At 52.3% G+C, this 19,157-nt stretch overlaps 1 protein-coding gene across 1 annotated transcript in view; it reads right to left on the reverse strand.

The window, feature by feature from the left end:
- Nucleotides 1–19,157, reverse strand: part of LOC140394369 (arf-GAP with dual PH domain-containing protein 1-like) — a 153,938-nt gene that overhangs the window by 60,086 nt on the left and 74,695 nt on the right. The window contains exon 4 of the mRNA XM_072481570.1: nt 16,636–16,718. Coding sequence (XP_072337671.1) covers nt 16,636–16,718 — 83 coding nt within the window. The remainder of the gene's footprint in view (nt 1–16,635; nt 16,719–19,157) is intronic.

The raw sequence follows: 19,157 nt of genomic DNA on the forward strand, positions 1-19,157 counted from the left end.
CCTAATTAGACTTTTGTTTTCGATGGACATAGGTGTTCAGCTGGACTTTGATCAAGATGGCAACAGGCATTGGTTGTTCCTGAGTGCTGCCAGAGATTAATTTATACCTTTATGAAGAAGAAGTATCTGGTTTGCTCCAGTATATTGCTTGCGTGCAACCAATACAACAATCTACTCTTGGCTGTCTTTCAGATACAACAAGATTGTCAGCCAAACAGGATATTAAAGAGGTAAGATTATGGAAAGCAACTGAACAATTCTGAGAAGGAAGGGTGCTCAAAAAACACCAGCAAGCAGGAAGCCAGGTATATTGATCTTGCCATTAACCCAAATACCAGCGGTTAACCGAGTGCGTGATCAAGTCTGAAATCTTCCTGGTCAATAAAGCTCAGTACCACACCACGTAATGCACTTCCCACTTGAGCCACTCAAATTTCTCCATGGCCTCGACCTCCTCATCAACTCTGCAACCTCCTCCGGCCCCAGATATCTGCAGCTCTCTCAATTTTGGCCTCTTGACGACCCCGCTCCAACATGGGTGGCTGTGCCTTCAGTTGCCCACGCCCAAAATTCTGGGATCTCCTTTTTACACCTCTCAGCCTCTCTTGCTTCCTTTAGGCCAGTCTTTAAAATGTAACTCTTTTACCAAAGTTTTGTTACCTGCCCTGGTGATATCGCCTTACAAGGCTCAGCGCCAAACTTTGTTTGATAATCGTACCCGTGACATTACTTGGGATGGTTTACTGCATTAAAAGTGCTATGTAAATGCAAGTAGTTGATCAATCATGAGCATCCAAGGACTGTATGCGTAAAACTATGATTGAGTTTATCCTCGAACATTGTGTTCAGAATGCACCCACATTGCCTTTAGTAACAGCTCAATCTGTAAGCCATTATAATTACCTTTTCTCCAAGGATGCCAACATTACAACTTAAACAGCCTGTACACGCTCACTAATACAACAGGGATTGCGTGGATCCTTGGAGACCTAGAAATGACATCAACCATTTAACAAAAGCGATTTGAATGATGTATTTGCACTATCCTGCGTTCTGCTAATTGGGAGGGTTAGGGAAGGTCCATCAGTCTGCGTCACCTTTTGTAAGTTGAGATAAGAGCTGTAACTACGTCAGGTCAGCACAAGGCGAACCCAGTCCCCCATGCAGAGAACAAAACAAAAGCAAAAACAACCTGCCGCCTCATGGGCACTCGGGCTATTACCACGACTTGTCTCTAAAGATGAACTGAACAGCAGAGTCTGACGGTGAAAGCTGGTCTACCATTAACAAAGAGCACACTATCTGACCAGCTAAATGACAGCCTCCCCATTCCATTGAAGTGCGTCACATTTGCATGTGGAGATAAATTGTGACAGCTCATTTTCATTGGATACCATGGCGCATCACCTAACTATTCATAAAATTCTTTTTGTTGAATTAATTGGATTTGCCCCCAGCAATTAACTAGATTGACACTGGAAAGGTTTCATTCTCCTCATGTGAGTCATTGTTTATTTCCAAACGGCCACCTTCACGCCTCGCTACATGCCTAATAATTCACCCAAAAAAATTACCAACAGGCTTAAGATCACTCTGACAGGAATTACTTTTGCTGGCAGTTTCCTCAGCATATGCGATGAGGTCTAAAATTGGCAAAAAAAAGTTCATGTTAAAAGTTCACAAGGGCATAACAAGGTGTCAATCGCTTGATAATGAGTGTTTACTGACAGAATCAGCATACTCCAGGGCCGCGGAGTGGGTGAACCTGTCCAGCCGACAGACGCTGAGGATACGTTGAGACATCAGAGGCAGAAACTGTCCAGTCTTTCTCCTGCCTACCATAGCGTGTCCAGGTCTCATTAGTGTTCCTGGTGGACACAGCCGTGGTCTTTTGTTCTCTGTCAGGCTTCTGCTCTTCTATCGTTTCTTACTCAACTTGGACATAACAGCTGCAGCTTTTGAACGTGTATGTTGATTTAATCCAACAACGATTGTACTGGTTAGGCCCCAGCTCGATGATGGCCGCATATACAAAGGTCTTTTGTATGGTAGACTGGCCACTGGGTCATGACCTGCTGACCCCGCCCCAGACATCGACACAGGCCAGGGAAATGGGAGACAACTGCCATCAGCCATGGCCTCTGAGGTGACTCTCTGGAAGGGGCATCAGGAGATTCAAGGAGAAACAGAAAGCCCAGCTGGCCCAGTGAACGCTGCACCGACTCCGCCCACTGTCTTCAAAGCCGCACCAGGTGATGTTTAATATAGATTTTTAAAAAATATATATTTTATTCAAGATTTTTTGGCCAAACATAACAGCACATAGCGTTTCCTTTACACAGCAATAAAACAATATAAATAACAATGGCCAGTTTTAAACAAGTAAATAAATAATATATGAACAAAATCAAAAATAAAACTAAATGGCAACTGCCTTGTCCAAGATAAATACTCTCCAAAAATACAATCCAACAATCCAATATACAATTACATATACCAAATACCTATACAATAACATCCCCGAGAGTCCTTCTGATTCCTCCCCCGCCCCCCCACCGGGTTGCTGCTGCTGTCTTCTTCTTTTCCATTCCCTCTATCGTTCTGTGAGGTATTCGACGAACGGTTGCCACCGCCTGGTGAACCCTTGAGCCGACCCCCTTAGAACGAACTTAATCCGTTCCAACTTTATAAACCCTGCCATGTCCTTTATCCAGGTCTCCACACCCGGGGGCTTGGCTTCCTTCCACATTAACAATATCCTGCGCCGGGCTACTAGGGACTCAAAGGCCAACACGTCAGCCTCTCTCGCCTCCTGCACTCCCGGCTCTTCTGCAACCCCGAATATAGCCAACCCCCAGCTTGGTTCGACCTGGACCCCCACCACCTTCGAAAGCACCTTTGCCACCCCCACCCAAAACCCCTGTAGTGCCGGGCATGACCAGAACATGTGGGTGTGATTCGCTGGGCCTCTCGAGCATCTCGCACACCTATCCTCCACTCCAAAAAATTTACTGAGCCGTGCTCCAGTCATATGCGCCCTGTGTAACACCTTAAATTGTATCAGGCTTAGCCTGGCACACGAGGATGATGAGTTTACCCTACATAGGGCATCAGCCCACAGCCCCTCCTCAATCTCCTCCCCCAGCTCTTCTTCCCATTTCCCTTTCAGCTCATCTACCATGATCTCCCCCTCGTCCCTCATTTCCCTATATATGTCTGACACCTTACCGTCCCCCTCCCATGTCTCTGAGATCACTCTGTCCTGCACATCCTGTGTCGGGAGCTGCGGGAATTCCCTCACCTGCCGCCCCGCAAAAGCCCTCAGTTGCATATACCGAAATGCATTCCCTTGGGGCAACCCATATTTTTCCGTCAGCGCTCCCAGACTCGCAAACGTCCCATCTACGAACAGATCTCTCAATTGTGTTACCCCTGCTCTTTGCCATGCTCCAAATCCCCCATCCATTCTCCCCGGAACAAACCTATGGTTATTTCTTATCGGGGACCGCACCGAGGGTCCCGTCTTTCCCCTGTGCCGTCTCCACTGCCCCCAGATTTTCAGTGTAGCCACCACCACCGGGCTTGTGGTGTATTTCTTCAGTGAGAACGGCAACGGCGCCGTCACCATAGCTTGTAGGCTAGTCCCCCTGCAGGACGCCCTCTCCAATCTCTTCCACGCCGCTCCCTCCTCTTCTCCCATCCACTCACACACCATTGAGATATTGGCGGCCCAGTAGTACTCACTTAAGCTCGGTAGTGCCAGCCCCACCCTGTCCCTACTACGCTGCAAAAATCCCCTCCTCACTCTCGGGGTCTTCCCGGCCCACACAAAACTCATAATACTCTTCTCAATTCTTTTCAAAAAAGCCTTCGTGACCACCACCGGGAGGCACTGAAACACAAAAAGGAATCTCGGGAGGACCACCATTTTAACCACCTGCACCCTCCCTGCCAGTGACAGGGACACCATGTCCCATCTCTTAAAGTCCTCCTCCATCTGTTCCACCAACCGCATTAAATTTAGCCTATGCAATGTACCCCAATTCTTGGCTATCTGGATCCCCAAGTACCGAAAGTCCCTTGTTACCTTCCTCAACGGTAAGTCCTCTATTTCTCTGCTCTGCTCCCCTGGATGCACCACAAACAATTCACTTTTCCCCATGTTCAATTTATACCCTGAGAAATCTCCAAACTCCCCAAGTATCCGCATTATCTCTGGCATCCCCTCCGCCGGGTCTGCCACATATAACAACAAATCATCCGCATACAGAGATACCCGGTGTTCTTCTCCTCCCCTGAGTACTCCCCTCCACTTCCTGGAACCCCTCAATTCTATTGCCAGGGGCTCAATCGCCAGTGCAAACAATAATGGGGACAGAGGACATCCCTGCCTCGTCCCTCTATGGAGCCGAAAATATTCAGACCCCCGTCCATTCGTGACCACGCTCGCCATCGGGGCCCTATACAGCAGCTGTACCCATCTTATCTACCCATCTCCAAAGCCAAATCTCCTCAGCACCTCCCACAAATAATCCCACTCCACTCGATCAAATGCTTTCTCGGCATCCATCGCCACCACTATCTCCGCTTCCCCCTCTGGTGGGGGCATCATCATTACCCCTAGCAGCCTCCGTATATTCGTATTCAGCTGTCTCCCCTTCACAAACCCAGTTTGGTCCTCATGGACCACCCCCGGGACACAATCCTCTATCCTCATTGCCATTACTTTGGCCAGAATCTTAGCGTCCACGTTCAGGAGGGAAATAGGCCTATAGGACCCGCATTGCAGCGGGTCTTTTTCCTTCTTTAGGAGGAGCGATATTGTTGCCTCTGACATAGTCGGGGGCAGCTGCCCCCTTTCCCTCGCCTCATTAAAGGTTCTCATCAGTAGCGGGGCCAGCAAGTCCACATATTTCCTATAAAATTCAACTGGGAATCCGTCTGGTCCCGGGGCCTTCCCCGCCTGCATGCTCCGAATTCCTTTCACTACTTCCTCCGTTTCAATCTGTGCTCCCAGTCCCACCCTCTCCTGCTCCTCCACCTTAGGAAATTCCAGCTGGTCCAGAAAACACATCATTCTCTCCTTCCCATCCGGGGGCTGAGCTTCATATAATCTTTCATAGAATGCCTTGAACACTCCATTCACCCTCTCCGCTCCATCTCTCCCTCTTCATCTCTCACTCCACCTATCTCCCTCGCTGCTCCCCTTTTCCTCAGTTGGTGGGCCAGCAACCTGCTCGCCTTCTCCCCATATTCGTACTGTACACCCTGTGCCTTCCTCCACTGTGCCTCCGCATTACCCGTAGTCAGCAGATCAAATTCTACGTGTAGCCTTTGCCTTTCCCTGTACAGTCCCTCCTCCGGTGCCTCCGCATATTGCCTGTCCACCCTCAGAAGTTCTTTCAGCAACCGCTCCCGTTCCCTACCCTCCTGCTTTCCTTTATGTGCCCTGATTGATATCAGCTCCCCTCTAACCACTGCCTTCAGCGCCTCCCAGACCACTCCCACCTGGACCTCCCCATTATCATTGAGTTCCAAGTACCTTTCAATACACCCCCTCACCCTTAAGCACACCCCCTCGTCCGCCAATAGTCCCATGTCCATTCTCCAGGGTGGACGCTGTTCTTTTTCCTCCCCTATCTCCAAGTCCACCCAATGTGGAGCGTGATCCGAAATAGCTATAGCCGTATATTCCGTCCCCGTCACCTTCGGGATCAGCGCCCTTCCCAAAACAAAAAAGTCTATCCGTGAATAAACTTTGTGGACATAGGAGAAAAACGAAAACTCCTTGCTCCTAGGTCTACTAAATCTCCAGGGGTCTACTCCTCCCATCTGCTCCATAAAGTCCTTAAGCACCCTAGCTGCTGCCGGCCTCCTTCCGGTCCTGGACCTCGATCTGTCCAGCCCTGGTTCCAGCACCGTGTTAAAATCTCCACCCATTACCAGCTTCCCCCGCCTCTAGGTCCGGGATACGTCCTAGCATGCGCCTCATAAAGTTGGCATCATCCCAGTTCGGGGCATATACGTTCACTAAGACCACCGCCTCCCCTTGTAATTTGCCACTCATCATCACGTATCTGCCCCCACTATCCGCCACTATGGTCTATGCCTCAAACATTACCCGCTTCCCCACTAGTATGGCCACCCCCCTGTTTTTTGCATCTAGCCCCGAATGAAACACCTGCCCCACCCATCCTTTGCGTAGTCTGACCTGGTCTATCAGTTTCAAATGCGTCTCCTGCAGCATAATCACATCTGCCTTAAGTTTCTTTAGGTGTGCGAGTACCCGTGCCCTCTTTATCGGCCCATTCAGCCCTCTCACATTCCACGTGATCAGCCGGGTTGGGGGGCTCTTTACCCCCCCCCTTGTCGACTAGCCATCCCCTTTTTTAATCCAGCTCCTCACCCGGTTCCCACGTAGCTGTCCCCCCCCAGGGGGCGCCCCCCCGCCCCGCCCACCCCACCCCATACCAGCTCCCCCTTCTCCCCAGCAGCAGCAACCCAGTTAACCCCCCCCTACCCCCACCGCTAGATCCCTCACTAGCGTAATCGCACCCCCCATGTTGCTCCCAGAAGTCAGCAAACTCTGGCCGACCTCGGCTTCCCCCCGTGACCTCGGCTCGCACTGTGCGACGCCCCCTCCTTCCCTGTTCCCGCCATGATTATCATAGCGCGGGAACAAAGCCCGCGCTTCCCTTTTGGCCCCGCCCCCAATGGCCGACACCCCCAGCTCCTCCACCTCCCTCCCTCCCCCATAACATGGGGAAGAGAGAAAAGTTACAGGGTCGCAGGATTAACAACTTGAAAATCATCTCTCCCCCCTTTTCCCCCCTCTTCGCCCCCCATATTCGCCCCACCACTTTGTCTCAAACGTTCTTTTTTATAACCCACTTATTCCAATTTCTCTTCGACAATAAATGTCCATGCCTCATCTGCCGTTTCAAAGTAGTGGTGTTTCCCTTGATGTGTGACCCACAGTCTTGCCGGCTGCAGCATTCCAAATTTGACCTTCCTTTTATGAAGCACCGCCTTGGCCCGATTAAAGCTTGCCCTCCTTCTCGCCACCTCCGCACTCCAATCTTGATATACGCGGATCACCGCGATCTCCCACCTACTGCTCCGAGTTTTCTTTGCCCATCTGAGGACCATCTCTCTGTCCTTATATCGGAGAAATCTCACCACTATGGCTCGGGGAATTTCTCCAGCCCTCGGTCTTCGCGTCATAACTCGGTATGCTCCCTCCACCTCCAACGGACCCGTCGGGGCCTCCGATCCCATTAACGAGTGCAGCATCGTGCTCACATATGCCCCGACGTCCGCCCCCTCTGCACCCTCGGGAAGACCAAGAATCCTTAAATTCTTCCTCCTCGCATTATTCTCCAGCACCTCCAGCCTTTCCACACACCTTTTATGGTGAGCCTCGTGCATCTCCGTCTTCACCACCAGGCCCTGTATATTGTCCTCGTTCTCGGCAGCCTTTGCCTTCACGACCCGAAGCTCCTGCTCCTGGTTTTTTTGCTCATCTTTTAGCCCTTCAATCGCCTCTAATAGCGGGGCCAACAGCTCCTTCTTCATCTCCTTTTTAAGTTCTTCCACGCAGCGCTTCAAGAACTCGTGTTGTTCAGGGCCCCATATTAAACTGCCACCTTCCGACGCCATCTTGGTTTGTGCTTGCCTTCCTTGCCGCTGCTCTAAAGGATCCACCGCAATCCGGCCACTTTCCTCTCCTTTTTCCATCCGTGTCCAGGGGGGATTCCCTTCTGGTTTACCGCACAGTGCTTTTAGCCGTTAAAATTGCCGTTGGGGCTCCTATTAAGAGCCCAAAAGTCCGTTCCACCGGGAGCTGCTGAAACGTGCGACTTAGCTGGTCATCGCCGCACCCGGAAGTCCGATGTTTAATATAGTTGACCACTGAGGCACAAACCCTCGCCTCACAAGACAGAAAGCTGCCATTAGGAAATAGGAGGAGTAGGCCACACAGCTCCTCGAGCCTGACCTGACATTCGATAAGATAATGGCTGATCTGATCTTGGCCTCAACTCCAACTTCCTATCTGTTGCTCATAATCGTTCAACATCCCTTTGTTCAAAAGATCTGTCTCTTAGCTTTTGATGAATCGGTCTCCACAGCTCCCAGCGAATTCCAAACATTCATGAACCTCAGAGAAGAAATTCCTCCTCTTCTCCATTTTAGATGGGAGAGCACACTACTCTCAGTTATAGTTCTGTTAAAATGAACTAAATAAATTCTATTTTAGGCCATCTTTTCAGCCCAAGCTGATGTTTTTTCTCTGTGGCTGCTGCAAAGGTTGTAAACAGGGTTAAATTGGCTCATCTCCAAACCAGTTCCCAGCGGTTTCGGAGCCTCAGGCCTAAGCTGCCCCTGAAACCTCACACTGATGACCAACTCTGAGTGCAGAACAGGAGGACGTAAATAACAAATAAATAAGCCCCAAGCAAGAAACCGAGCTGGGAATGAACTTTCTGGTGGAGCTGTGGATTTTGTGGTCGACAATCCCAGTCAGAAGCAGATAATGCTGTTTTTGAGAAAACTCCTTTACGGGAAGGAAACCAAATTGCTGGAAAAATCTCAACATGTACAGTTTGAGGGTGTTTGTTGTTCCCAGTTATTAAAACATCATGTTAGAGGGCAGCACGGTGGCACAGTGGTTAGCATTGCTGCCTATGGCGCTGAGGACCCGGGTTTGAATCCCGGCCCTGGGCCACTGTCCGTGTGGAGTTTGCACATTCTCCCCGTGTCTGCGTGGGTTTCACCCCCACAACCCAAAGATGTGCAGGTGGATTGGCCACGCTAAATTGGCCCTTAATTGAGAAAAATAATTGGGTACTCAAATTTTTTTTAAAAACACATCATGTTAAAAGAAAGCTTCCCAATTTAAGAAGTAAAATTAGATGGGAACTCTGGATTTTCCCCTCCGCCTGCGTGAAGGGGAAAGGAGCTACTTTCATTAGGATCAGAGAATCCTACATCGGAGCCGGAGACCTTTTGGCCCATTGTGTCTGTACTGAATCTTTGAAAGAGCTAAACAAGTATAATAATAATCTTTATCAGTATGACAAGTAGACTTACATTAACACTGCAATGAAGTTACTGTGAAAATCCCCTAGTCGCCACATTCCGCGCCTGTTTGGGTACACGGAGAAGAATGTCCGAGCACGTCTTTCAGGACTTGTATTTAGCCATTAACCCTTTCAAAAATGATCAAATCTCCGTCCCTTTCAGCATTTTAGTGCAAAAGTTCACGGGCAGGGAGCTCGAAATATCAAAGCGCGAGTAAATAGGACTTTGGAAACATTTTTGGCCCCAGTTGCCTGGCCCCGAGAGTCTCTGTGCATGTCTCTATAAACCTGCTGCGAATTCCACCTGAAGTTTGCACCAGCTACAAGGTGAGCTGCAGCAACTCGCCCAAGGTTCCTCCGGCAGCACCTCCCACAACTTCTGCCACCTGGAAGGGCAAAGGGCAGCATATGCGTGGGAACATTGCTACTTGCAAGTTCTCCTCGAAGCCACACACTGCCCAAACTAATATATCGCCCTTGTTTTACTGTTGCTGGTTAAAAGAACATCTGGAACTCCCTCGCTAACGGCATCGTGGGTGCACTGACACCGCACGGACTGCAGCGATTCAAGAAGTGGACTCATCGCCGCCCTCCTCACCATCACCCTGCTCACCAACGCACTTCTCACCGCCGCCCTCCTCACCGCCGCCCTCCTCACCGCCGCCCTCCCCACCATCACCCTGCTCACCAACGCACTTCTCACCACCACCCTCCTCACCGCCGCCCTCCTCACCGCCGCCCTCCTCACCGCCGCCCTCCTCACCGCCCTCCTCACCATCACCCTGCTCACCACCGCCCTCCTCACCGCCGCCCTCCTCACCGCCGCCCTCCTCACCGCCGCCCTCCTCACCGCCGCCCTCCTCACCGCCGCCCTCCTCACCGCCGCCCTCCTCACCGCCGCCCTCCTCACCGCCACCCTCCTCACCGCCACCCTCCTCACCGCCACCCTCCTCACCGCCACCCTCCTCACCGCCACCCTCCTCACCGCCACCCTCCTCACCGCCGCCCTCCTCACCGCCGCCCTCCTCACCATCACCCTGCTCACCAACGCACTTCTCACCACCACCCTCCTCACCGCCGCCCACCTCACCGCCGCCCTCCTCACCATCACCCTGCTCACCTCCGCCCTCCTCACCGCCGCCCTCCTCACCGCCGCCCTCCTCACCGCCGCCCTCCTCACCGCCGCCCTCCTCACCGCCGCCCTCCTCACCGCCGCCCTCCTCACCGCCGCCCTCCTCACCGCCGCCCTCCTCACCGCCGCGCTCCTCACCGCCACCCTCCTCACCGCCGCCCTCCTCACCGCCGCCCTCCTCACCGCCGCCCTCCTCACCGCCGCCCTCCTCACCGCCGCCCTCCTCACCGCCGCCCTCCTCACCGCCGCCCTCCTCACCGCCGCCCTCCTCACCGCCGTGCTCCTCACCGCCACCCAACTCACCGCCACCCTCCTCACCGCCGCCCTCCTCACCGCCGCCCTCCTCACCGCCGCCCTCCTCACCGCCGCCCTCCTTACCGCCGCCCTCCTCACCGCCGCCCTCCTCACCGCCGCCCTCCTCACCGCCGCCCTCCTCACCGCCGCCCTCCTCACCGCCGCCCTCCTCACCGCCGTGCTCACCGCCACCCTCCTCACCGCCGCCCTCCTCACCGCCGCCCTCCTCACCGCCGCCCTCCTCACCGCCGTGCTCCTCACCGCCACCCAACTCACCGCCACCCAACTCACCGCCGCCCTCCTCACCGCCGCCCTCCTCACCGCCGCCCTCCTCACCGCCGCCCTCCTCACCGCCGCCCTCCTCACCGCCGCCCTCCTCACCGCCGCCCTCCTCACCGCCGCCCTCCTCACCGCCGCCCTCCTCACCGCCGCCCTCCTCACCGCCGTGCTCCTCACCGCCACCCTCCTCACCGCCGCCCTCCTCACCGCCGCCCTCCTCACCGCCGCCCTCCTCACCGCCGCCCTCCTCACCGCCACCCTCCTCACCGCCACCCTCCTCACCGCCGCCCTCCTCACCGTCGCCCTCCTCACCGCCGCCCTCCTCACCGCCGCCCTCCTCACCGCCGTGCTCCTCACCGCCACCCTCCTCACCGCCGCCCTCCTCACCGCCGCCCTCCTCACCGCCGCCCTCCTCACCGCCACCCTCCTCACTGCCGCCCTCCTCACCGCCACCCTCCTCACCGCCGCCCTCCTCACCGCCGCCCTCCTCACCGCCGCCCTCCTCATTGCCGCCCTGCTCACCGCCGCCCTCCTCACCGCCGCCCTCCTCACCGCCGCCCTCCTCACCATCACCCTGCTCACCGCCGCGCTCCTCACCGCCGCCCTCCTCACCGCCGCCCTCCTCACCGCCGCGCTCCTCACCGCCGCGCTCCTCACCGCCGCCCTCCTCACCGCCGCCCTCCACACCGCCGCCCTCCTCACCGCCGCCCTCCTCACCGCCGCCCTCCTCACCGCCGCGCTCCTCACCGCCGCCCTCCTCACCGCCGCCCTCCTCACCGCCGCCCTCCTCACCGCCGCCCTCCTCACCGCCGCGCTCCTCACCGCCGCCCTCCTCATCGCCGCGCTCCTCACCGCCGCCCTCCTCACCGCCGCCCTCCTCACCGCCGCCCTCCTCACCGCCGCCCTCCTCACCGCCGCCCTCCTCACCGCCGCCCTCCTCACCGCCGCCCTCCTCACCGCCGCGCTCCTCACCGCCGCCCTCCTCACCGCCGCCCTCCTCACCGCCGCCCTCCTCACCGCCGCCCTCCTCACCGCCGCCCTCCTCACCGCCGTGCTCCTCACCGCCGCCCTCCTCACCGCCACCCTCCTCACCGCCGCCCTCCTCACCGCCGCCCTCCTCATCGCCGCCCTCCTCACCATCACCCTGCTCACCGCCGCCCTCCTCACCACCGCACTCCTCACCGCCGCCCTCCTCACCGAAGATTCAGTGCCCTTTATTTCCGCTCCCGTCTGCCATCAATTTTCAAGCTCGCAGCTTTGAGAGTGAGCTCTCACCACCTTCCTTCCAGCAAGTTCAAACACAAAGCACAAGATAAGCCAACGAGGCCACATTGCTGGTTTACCAGATACTGTAGCCATGGAAGGGAAGTTTAGCAAGAAAGAAACTCCAGTGGAAGAAGGTGCAAATGTAGTGAGTCTGAATGAATGTTAGGCTGACTGTAATTATCTCCAAGGGAATGCAGGGTATAGCTTGCTTCCTTGGTCACCATCGTAAAGAACCACCTGGACTGAGGGAGTTGTGTTTCCGCCAATCTACTTTGCAGGTAAGCTGCCAGAACCTGTGTCACAAAGTAAATTAATACTTGGCAGACTGCAAATCCTTTTAAGTATATGTGTAGCAGAAAATTGCTTTTGTTGTTTGAATTCCTCCCCAGCCTGTTGGGTCCTTTCCCCAGCTCACACCCTGCCAAAGTAGAACTTCAAGGCAGCTAACCCGAACGCTTGTTCTTGAAGACAGAGCTAAAGAGTGAGAATCGGAGAGTATCACTACTGACCCCAAACCTGCATATATGCACACCCACACAAAACATCCTGTTTTGTGCAATTGTAATACTGAAATAGATCTTCCCACATTTCCAGCTATATTTATATGTCTATAAATTAAGAACACATTTAGAAGTTGTCTAGTCTCTGACAAAGATCGCACCTTTTGGCCTTTAGTCACATTTAAAATGTTGCCCTATGGGGATATTCTTTGGCATTAACAAACCTCTTTCACGTATCAGATGTGAACTTTCTCTGGTTCCACATACGCCCTGAGAAACAAGGCTTCAGCATTCTGTCTGGAAAAGACAGGTGTGCTGCAACTGTTAAAATACATTTCCTATATGCAGGAGAACAACGCACAATTAGAATGCAGAACTCAGCACCACAGGAAGTGGTTGACGCAAATAGAATCGATATAATGAATGGGCGAGTAGAAAATTTGCTTCACTGTTGATGGTCATGCCTTCTTGCCTAATCCTTAAATTCACGACCCCCCCCCCCCCACCCCGCTGCCGCCCCCCCACACCTCATTAAGATGCGCCTTAAACCCTTCTTTGACCAAACTGTCACATGACTTAAGTATCTCCTTTTGTGGTTCTGTATGCTCCTGTAAAGCACCATGGTATGTTTTAAAACTGCTATATAATTAGATGTTGTTGTTATAGAAACAAAAAGGAAGACAACAGTGTGTTGGCTGCGTGAGGGATGACGTAAAGTGAGTGGAGGATCAGGTGAATGATCCTTGCATGAAGGGTCAAATCAACAGTAAATGTATCAAAACAGGTGTAAGGTTTCAAATCACCTTCCCATTCAGCAGTCTCCAGATGCCCAACTTGCTATCAAATGAAATGTAAAAGAGAAAAAGATCTGCATTTCCATAGCGTCTTTGAGAACCTCACGATGCCCCAGCGTGCTTTACAGTCAGAAATACTTGCGGAGTGCAGTCACTCTCAGTGTAACTCATTGTCTTCACATGTCATGACTCTATATTCAGAGCCATTTACAAGGCTTTGGCTTTTTTTGGTGATGGAGCAGGGGCCATTTTTTTTTTTTAAACCCTTGGTAGTTTTATGAGTTGCCACACCCAATTAACAAAGACGAGCTGGATAGGGCAGCACGGTGGCGCAGTGGGTTAGCCCTGCAGCCTCACGGCGCCGAGGTCCCAGGTTCGATCCCGGCTCTGGGTCACTGTCCGTGTGGAGTTTGCACATTCTCCCCGTGTTTGCGAGGGTTTCGCCCCCACAACCCAAAGATGTGCAGGCTCGGTGGATCGGCCACGCTAGATTGCCCCTTAATTGGAAAAAATGAATTGGGTACACTGAACTTAAAAAAAAAAAGACGAGCTGGATTCTCCGATTCTGGGTCTATGCCCCCACGCCGGAGTGGGAATGGTATGCCGGTAGCGTAGAGCACCCAGCTCTAGCTGACGATATGGCCCAGAGAATTGCCAGGTCCGTGGCCGCGCGTGTGCACGGCGGCAGTCTGCAGCGGCCATGCTGTGCAACATGGCGGCGGCTGCTCGTGGACACAGTCTGCAAAATAGTGCCTCCCTTCGGCCGGCTCGCACGCCTCAGACCCCCCCCCCCCCCACAGTACCCCCAGCCCTGAATAAATCCCCCCCTGCCCTCCCCCGACTGTGTCGGTGCTGGGCTGAGTTCGCAGCCGCCATGCCGTGTTCCCGACGGGTGAGACCACACATGACCCACGCCGTCGGGAACTTGGCCGATCGGGGGCGGAACATCCTGAGGCCGTCGATACGTGGCGCGCCGTACTTTAGAGGGGGCAGAGCGTCGCGGAAGTGGTGGCGCCCCCGATTTGGTCGGGAACTCGGTCTCTGAACGCGATTTCGGAATCGGCGACCGGAGAATCCAGCCCAGAGCGTGTGAACAGAAAATTACAATGCAACCCTGAGGAACAATGTAGCCAAACCTGATCTCACTCCAACACCAAAACCCGGCTTTGTGCCATGGTTCACCAGGTAGCACTAAGAAGCCCATTTCTCCTTCCTTACTACAGCATGTCGAGACCAATTATAGCTCTTTTGAAATCAACTGAAGTCAGTGCCGCCTGGCATTGTAAAACTCCAGTACATAGAGGAGTACTGCTATCCAGCTCATATGACACTGGTACGTCTTTATAAAGATCAGCCAGTAATGTAATCCCCTTTGTAATGCTCTTTGATGTTGCATGCTGTTGGGTGGATCACTATAAAAAGAAGTTGTATTTAACAGTTATGGAAAATTGTACGGGTGTCTTGGTACACTATTGAATTAGTATGATCAGGAAGGTTACCCGAAAAAGATATTCATAACAGTGAGGGAGTGCAGGGAAAAAAGTCAGGACATAACCACGCTGTGAGGACAACCATTTTCCCAAATATAGCTGCTGATCACCCCGTCTGTGGTTACGATACAAATCAGCCATGTTCCAACTGAATGATTGAACTGGCAGGAGGAGCAAAATTACCTCCTGTCCCCATGTTCCATTCTGATACAACTGTGGAGACCTCACCTTCACTCCAAATCACCACAGATTTCACCAGGCCTTGTCGCGCATCTTGTAGCATAAAGAAATCTCAGAGAGTCAAAAAGAAAATCCTTAGCGTGATAACCAACAGTTGTATAACTGCTCCTGGAGAGATTTCTTCACTGGCAAATTAACCACAGGTGCCAATCCCACCAAATTTCCAACATTGTGTCAAACTATTCAAAGGATGCCCTGACAATTAAATCGCAAAAAAAAAGATAATAGGAACTCCACAATAGTCACCAGGTTTACACAGTAACTGTGAGCCTCATACACAACCCACCCAGTATCACCCGAGCAACATTTAGCAGAAGACAGCCTGCTATTTTTATTCAAACAGCCAGCTCTCTAAAATCTTATTGCTCAGCTGATTGGTGGACTGTCCGACTCTCTCCCTTGCTCAGTGCTGATTCCATGTGCCAACTCTGATGCTGCAGAGAACAATAAATTATTATGAACACACAAAAAAGAGAGATATTAGAAAGAGAAGAAAAGAAGAAAATAAATAGCGAGGAGTCAAGTAAAAAGAGTGAAGCAAAAAGAGAGAGCAAGAGAGAGAAAGATACACAAGAGAGAGGAGAAAATTAACAAGTGAGAGAGGGACAACAGTGAAGGATGAGAGAAGGGGAAGGGAAGGATGGAGAGAGAGAGAGAAAAACATAAGAGAAAGATACGGAATAAAGTTGGAGATAAGCAGGAGAGAAAGGGAGAGGTGAGAGAGAGAGAGAGGAGGAAGGGAGGCAAGTGAAAGAGGGGTGAGAGAGAGAGAAAGAGATGGGTGAGTGATAGAGAGATGGGTGAGTGATAGAGAGATGGGCGAGTGATAGAGAGGTGGGCGAGTGATAGAGAGGTGGGCGAGTGATAGAGAGATGGGCGAGTGATAGAGAGACGGGCGAGAGATATAGAGAAGGGTGAGTGATAGAGAGATGGGTGAGTGATAGAGGGGCGAGAGAGAGAGAAAGAAAGAGAGACGGGTGAGAGAGAGAGATGGGCAAAAGGGAATTGGATATATACTTAAATGGAGAAAGAGCAGGAGAGTGGGTCTAATAGTATTGCATATTTGAAGAGTTTGCATTACTATGATGGGCCAAATTGCCTCCCTTTGCAGTGGGAGATTCTATGTTTCTATGTAATTATTTCCCTGACATAGCCATAATTTTTTTAAAGTTCATAGTCACAGTTATAATAATCTCTTGGAATTTAGTTATTTGTTAGCACAGAACTTAAGTATTGCTGAAAAAAATCCAGGGTCCTGTCCTCTACAGACAGAAGGAGCATGTCCACACATTGCGCCTTTTTAAACTAAACAAATGCTTGGGGGCCAGCCATTCTCTGAATGTTGGTATTTCATTCCCATGCCAGCATTTTCAGAGATCTCTCTATGCATCTTAAACATAAGAGATGGTTTTGCAAAAGAACAGTCCTGTACCATGACTCATTGGGAAATGAATGGGCTTGAAAGACAACCAAGTAGATGCTAAGCCCATTTAAGTAGACCTGGGGTACCCTTTAGTATTTATTGGATCCTTTTACTTGGCGATAAAAATCCATTCCTACCTGCAGAGTAAGGCTCTTGTTTCTCAATGCAGATAAATTCCTTCCTTTCATATTTGGCACGAATCCATTGTTCCCGAAGCACTCTGAAAAGCAAGGAAGCAGGTGTCTGAGAAATGGAAAAGGAGACTGCCGAGGACTCCATTGTTGAGTGCAATTGGTAAATGAGATAATTGCACCAACATATCTGTTGTCTATTTGCATCAGATTTTGTGTTGTGTGTGTCTCTATCGATTCCCTCTTTCTAATTTGCACGCAGTTCCTGTACAATCTCTGACTTGCCATGATTTGACGAAAAGTGCATTAGGAAAACCTTTTGTCAGATTTTCTATGTCAACTGTGACAGGTCAGCTGCAGCTGCACTGCCAGTAGGCGGTGCTGTTGCATTGTTTCCTCAGCAAATTGCCTAGCTCCAATCACTATTTCTTTAACCTCTGACGTCTCAGGAAGCCGGGGAAAACCTGGAGGATTGGTAACTGGAAATTGTACTGGGTGTCATTTTGATTTGTCTCCACAAAACATCTCCGTTGGCAACTGAGCATTTTAAAGTGAAGATGGACAACAAAGTAAATTCGTACAAACTCCGTTCGCATAATGGAAGCATTAAACCCTGTCAGGTCAATGCTGCTCATTGCGAACAGCGGCAGAGGAAGACAAAATGTCAACTTCAAGGAACTTACCAGAATCTTTCAGTGCAAGCTCACTCTGCTGACCAGTCAGAGACCTGTTGATCTTTTTTTGTGCTGTACATTCCACTCAACCTGGCACTTAGGAATGACATTACAAGCCATTCCTGTTGACTAACCTTTTACGGCTTGTTCCTGCAGCTGACATGAACTACCTTTAGCCCGAGTACCAGTCCCACTGCCCAGCATCCCCCACCTTCTTCCTCCGCCCATCTGACCCAAGTCGTGCCTTTCTGCAGTCCGACTATGCACCCGCCACCTTTTAGCCATTCCTGCTCTCTGACTCTTGTTGACACGCTATCTGGTCTAAACCTAACTAGAGTTCTACTGGTCATTCCTATCCTGATTCTGACACCGGGGGCTGGCGTGAATCCCGCCCCCGCCGGTTGCCGAATTCTCCGGCACTGGATATTCGGCGGGGGCGGGAATCGCGCCGCACGGGTTGGCGGGCCCCCCCGCGCGATTCTCCGGCCCAGATGGGCCAAAGTCCCGCCGCTAAAATGCCTGTCCCGCCAGCGTAGATGAAACCACCTACCTCACCGGCGGGACAAGGCGGCGCGGGGGGGCTCCGGGGTCCTGGAGGGGGGCGCGGGGCGATCTGGCCCCGGGGGTGCCCCCATGGTGGCCTGGCCCGCGATCGGGGCCCACCGATCCACGGGCGGGCCTGTGCCATGGGGGCACTCTTTTCCTTCCGCCTTCGCCACGGTCTCCACCATGGCGGAGGCGGAAGAGACTCCCTCCACTGCGCATGCGCAGGAATGCTGTCAGCGGCCGCTAACGCTCCCGCGCATGCGCCGCCCGGCAATGTCAGTTTCGAGCCAGCTGGCGGGGCACCAAAGGCCTTTCCCGCCAGCTGGCGGGGCAGAAATCAGTCCGGCGCAGGCCTAGCACCTCAAGGTTAGGGCTCGGCCCTTCAAGATGCGGAGGATTCTGCACCTTTGGGGCGGCGCGATGCCGGACTGATTTGCGCCGTTTTGGGCGCCTGTCGGCGGACATCGCGCCGATTACGGAGAATTTTGCCCCACAACTCCCCTCGGAACTTTAAAGAAAGAAGGAGAAACTGAAGGGTTATGATTATTTCTTCAAAGAAGAGACCCGGAATCGGGAACAGATTGTTGGATGTGAGAAAGATGATAATAACATGTTGGGCCTGTGCTGATTGGAGTTTAGAATAATGAGAGATGGAACAGATGGGCATTTACAGGGTGGATGCTGAGAGGATATTTCCCCTCATGGCAGAAGTCTAGAACTAGCGGGCACCATTTAAAAATAAGGGGCCTTCCACTTAAGATGGAGTTGAGGAGGATTTTTTTCTCCAGAGGGTGGTGAGTCTTTTGTATTTTCTACCCAAGACAGCAATGGAGTGGTCATTGGATGTATTCAAAGTTGAATTAGACAGTTTGTTTCAATAAATATTTTTATTAGCTTTTTCAAAAAATGTTTTGACATAAATTACATTACACATATTTAGCTAACATTTAACAATCCGTTCCTCAACCTTAACTAACTAACTACCCGCCCCTTTTAGCAGCTGACTGAAGCTAATTCCTTAAAGTGAGATATGAACGGACGCCATCTTTCATGAAACCCCTCCTCATTCCCTCTTAAACTAAATTTAACCTCCTTAGAAACTTCATTAAATCTCCCAGACATATTGAGGCACAGAGTGGTGAAACTGACCTCCGACCCAATAAGATCCATCTCCTCACCAATAGTGAGACAAAGGCTTAGACACCTGCCCCTGCCCGGAGCTCCGGCAAGTCTGACACCGGGGGCGGAATTCTCCACTCCCGCGCCGGTTGGGAGAATCGCCTGGGTCGCAGAATTTTCCCGCAAAGC

This window comes from Scyliorhinus torazame, chromosome 17, assembly GCF_047496885.1.
Source record: "Scyliorhinus torazame isolate Kashiwa2021f chromosome 17, sScyTor2.1, whole genome shotgun sequence".
NCBI classification, from domain to species: Eukaryota; Metazoa; Chordata; class Chondrichthyes; order Carcharhiniformes; family Scyliorhinidae; genus Scyliorhinus; species Scyliorhinus torazame.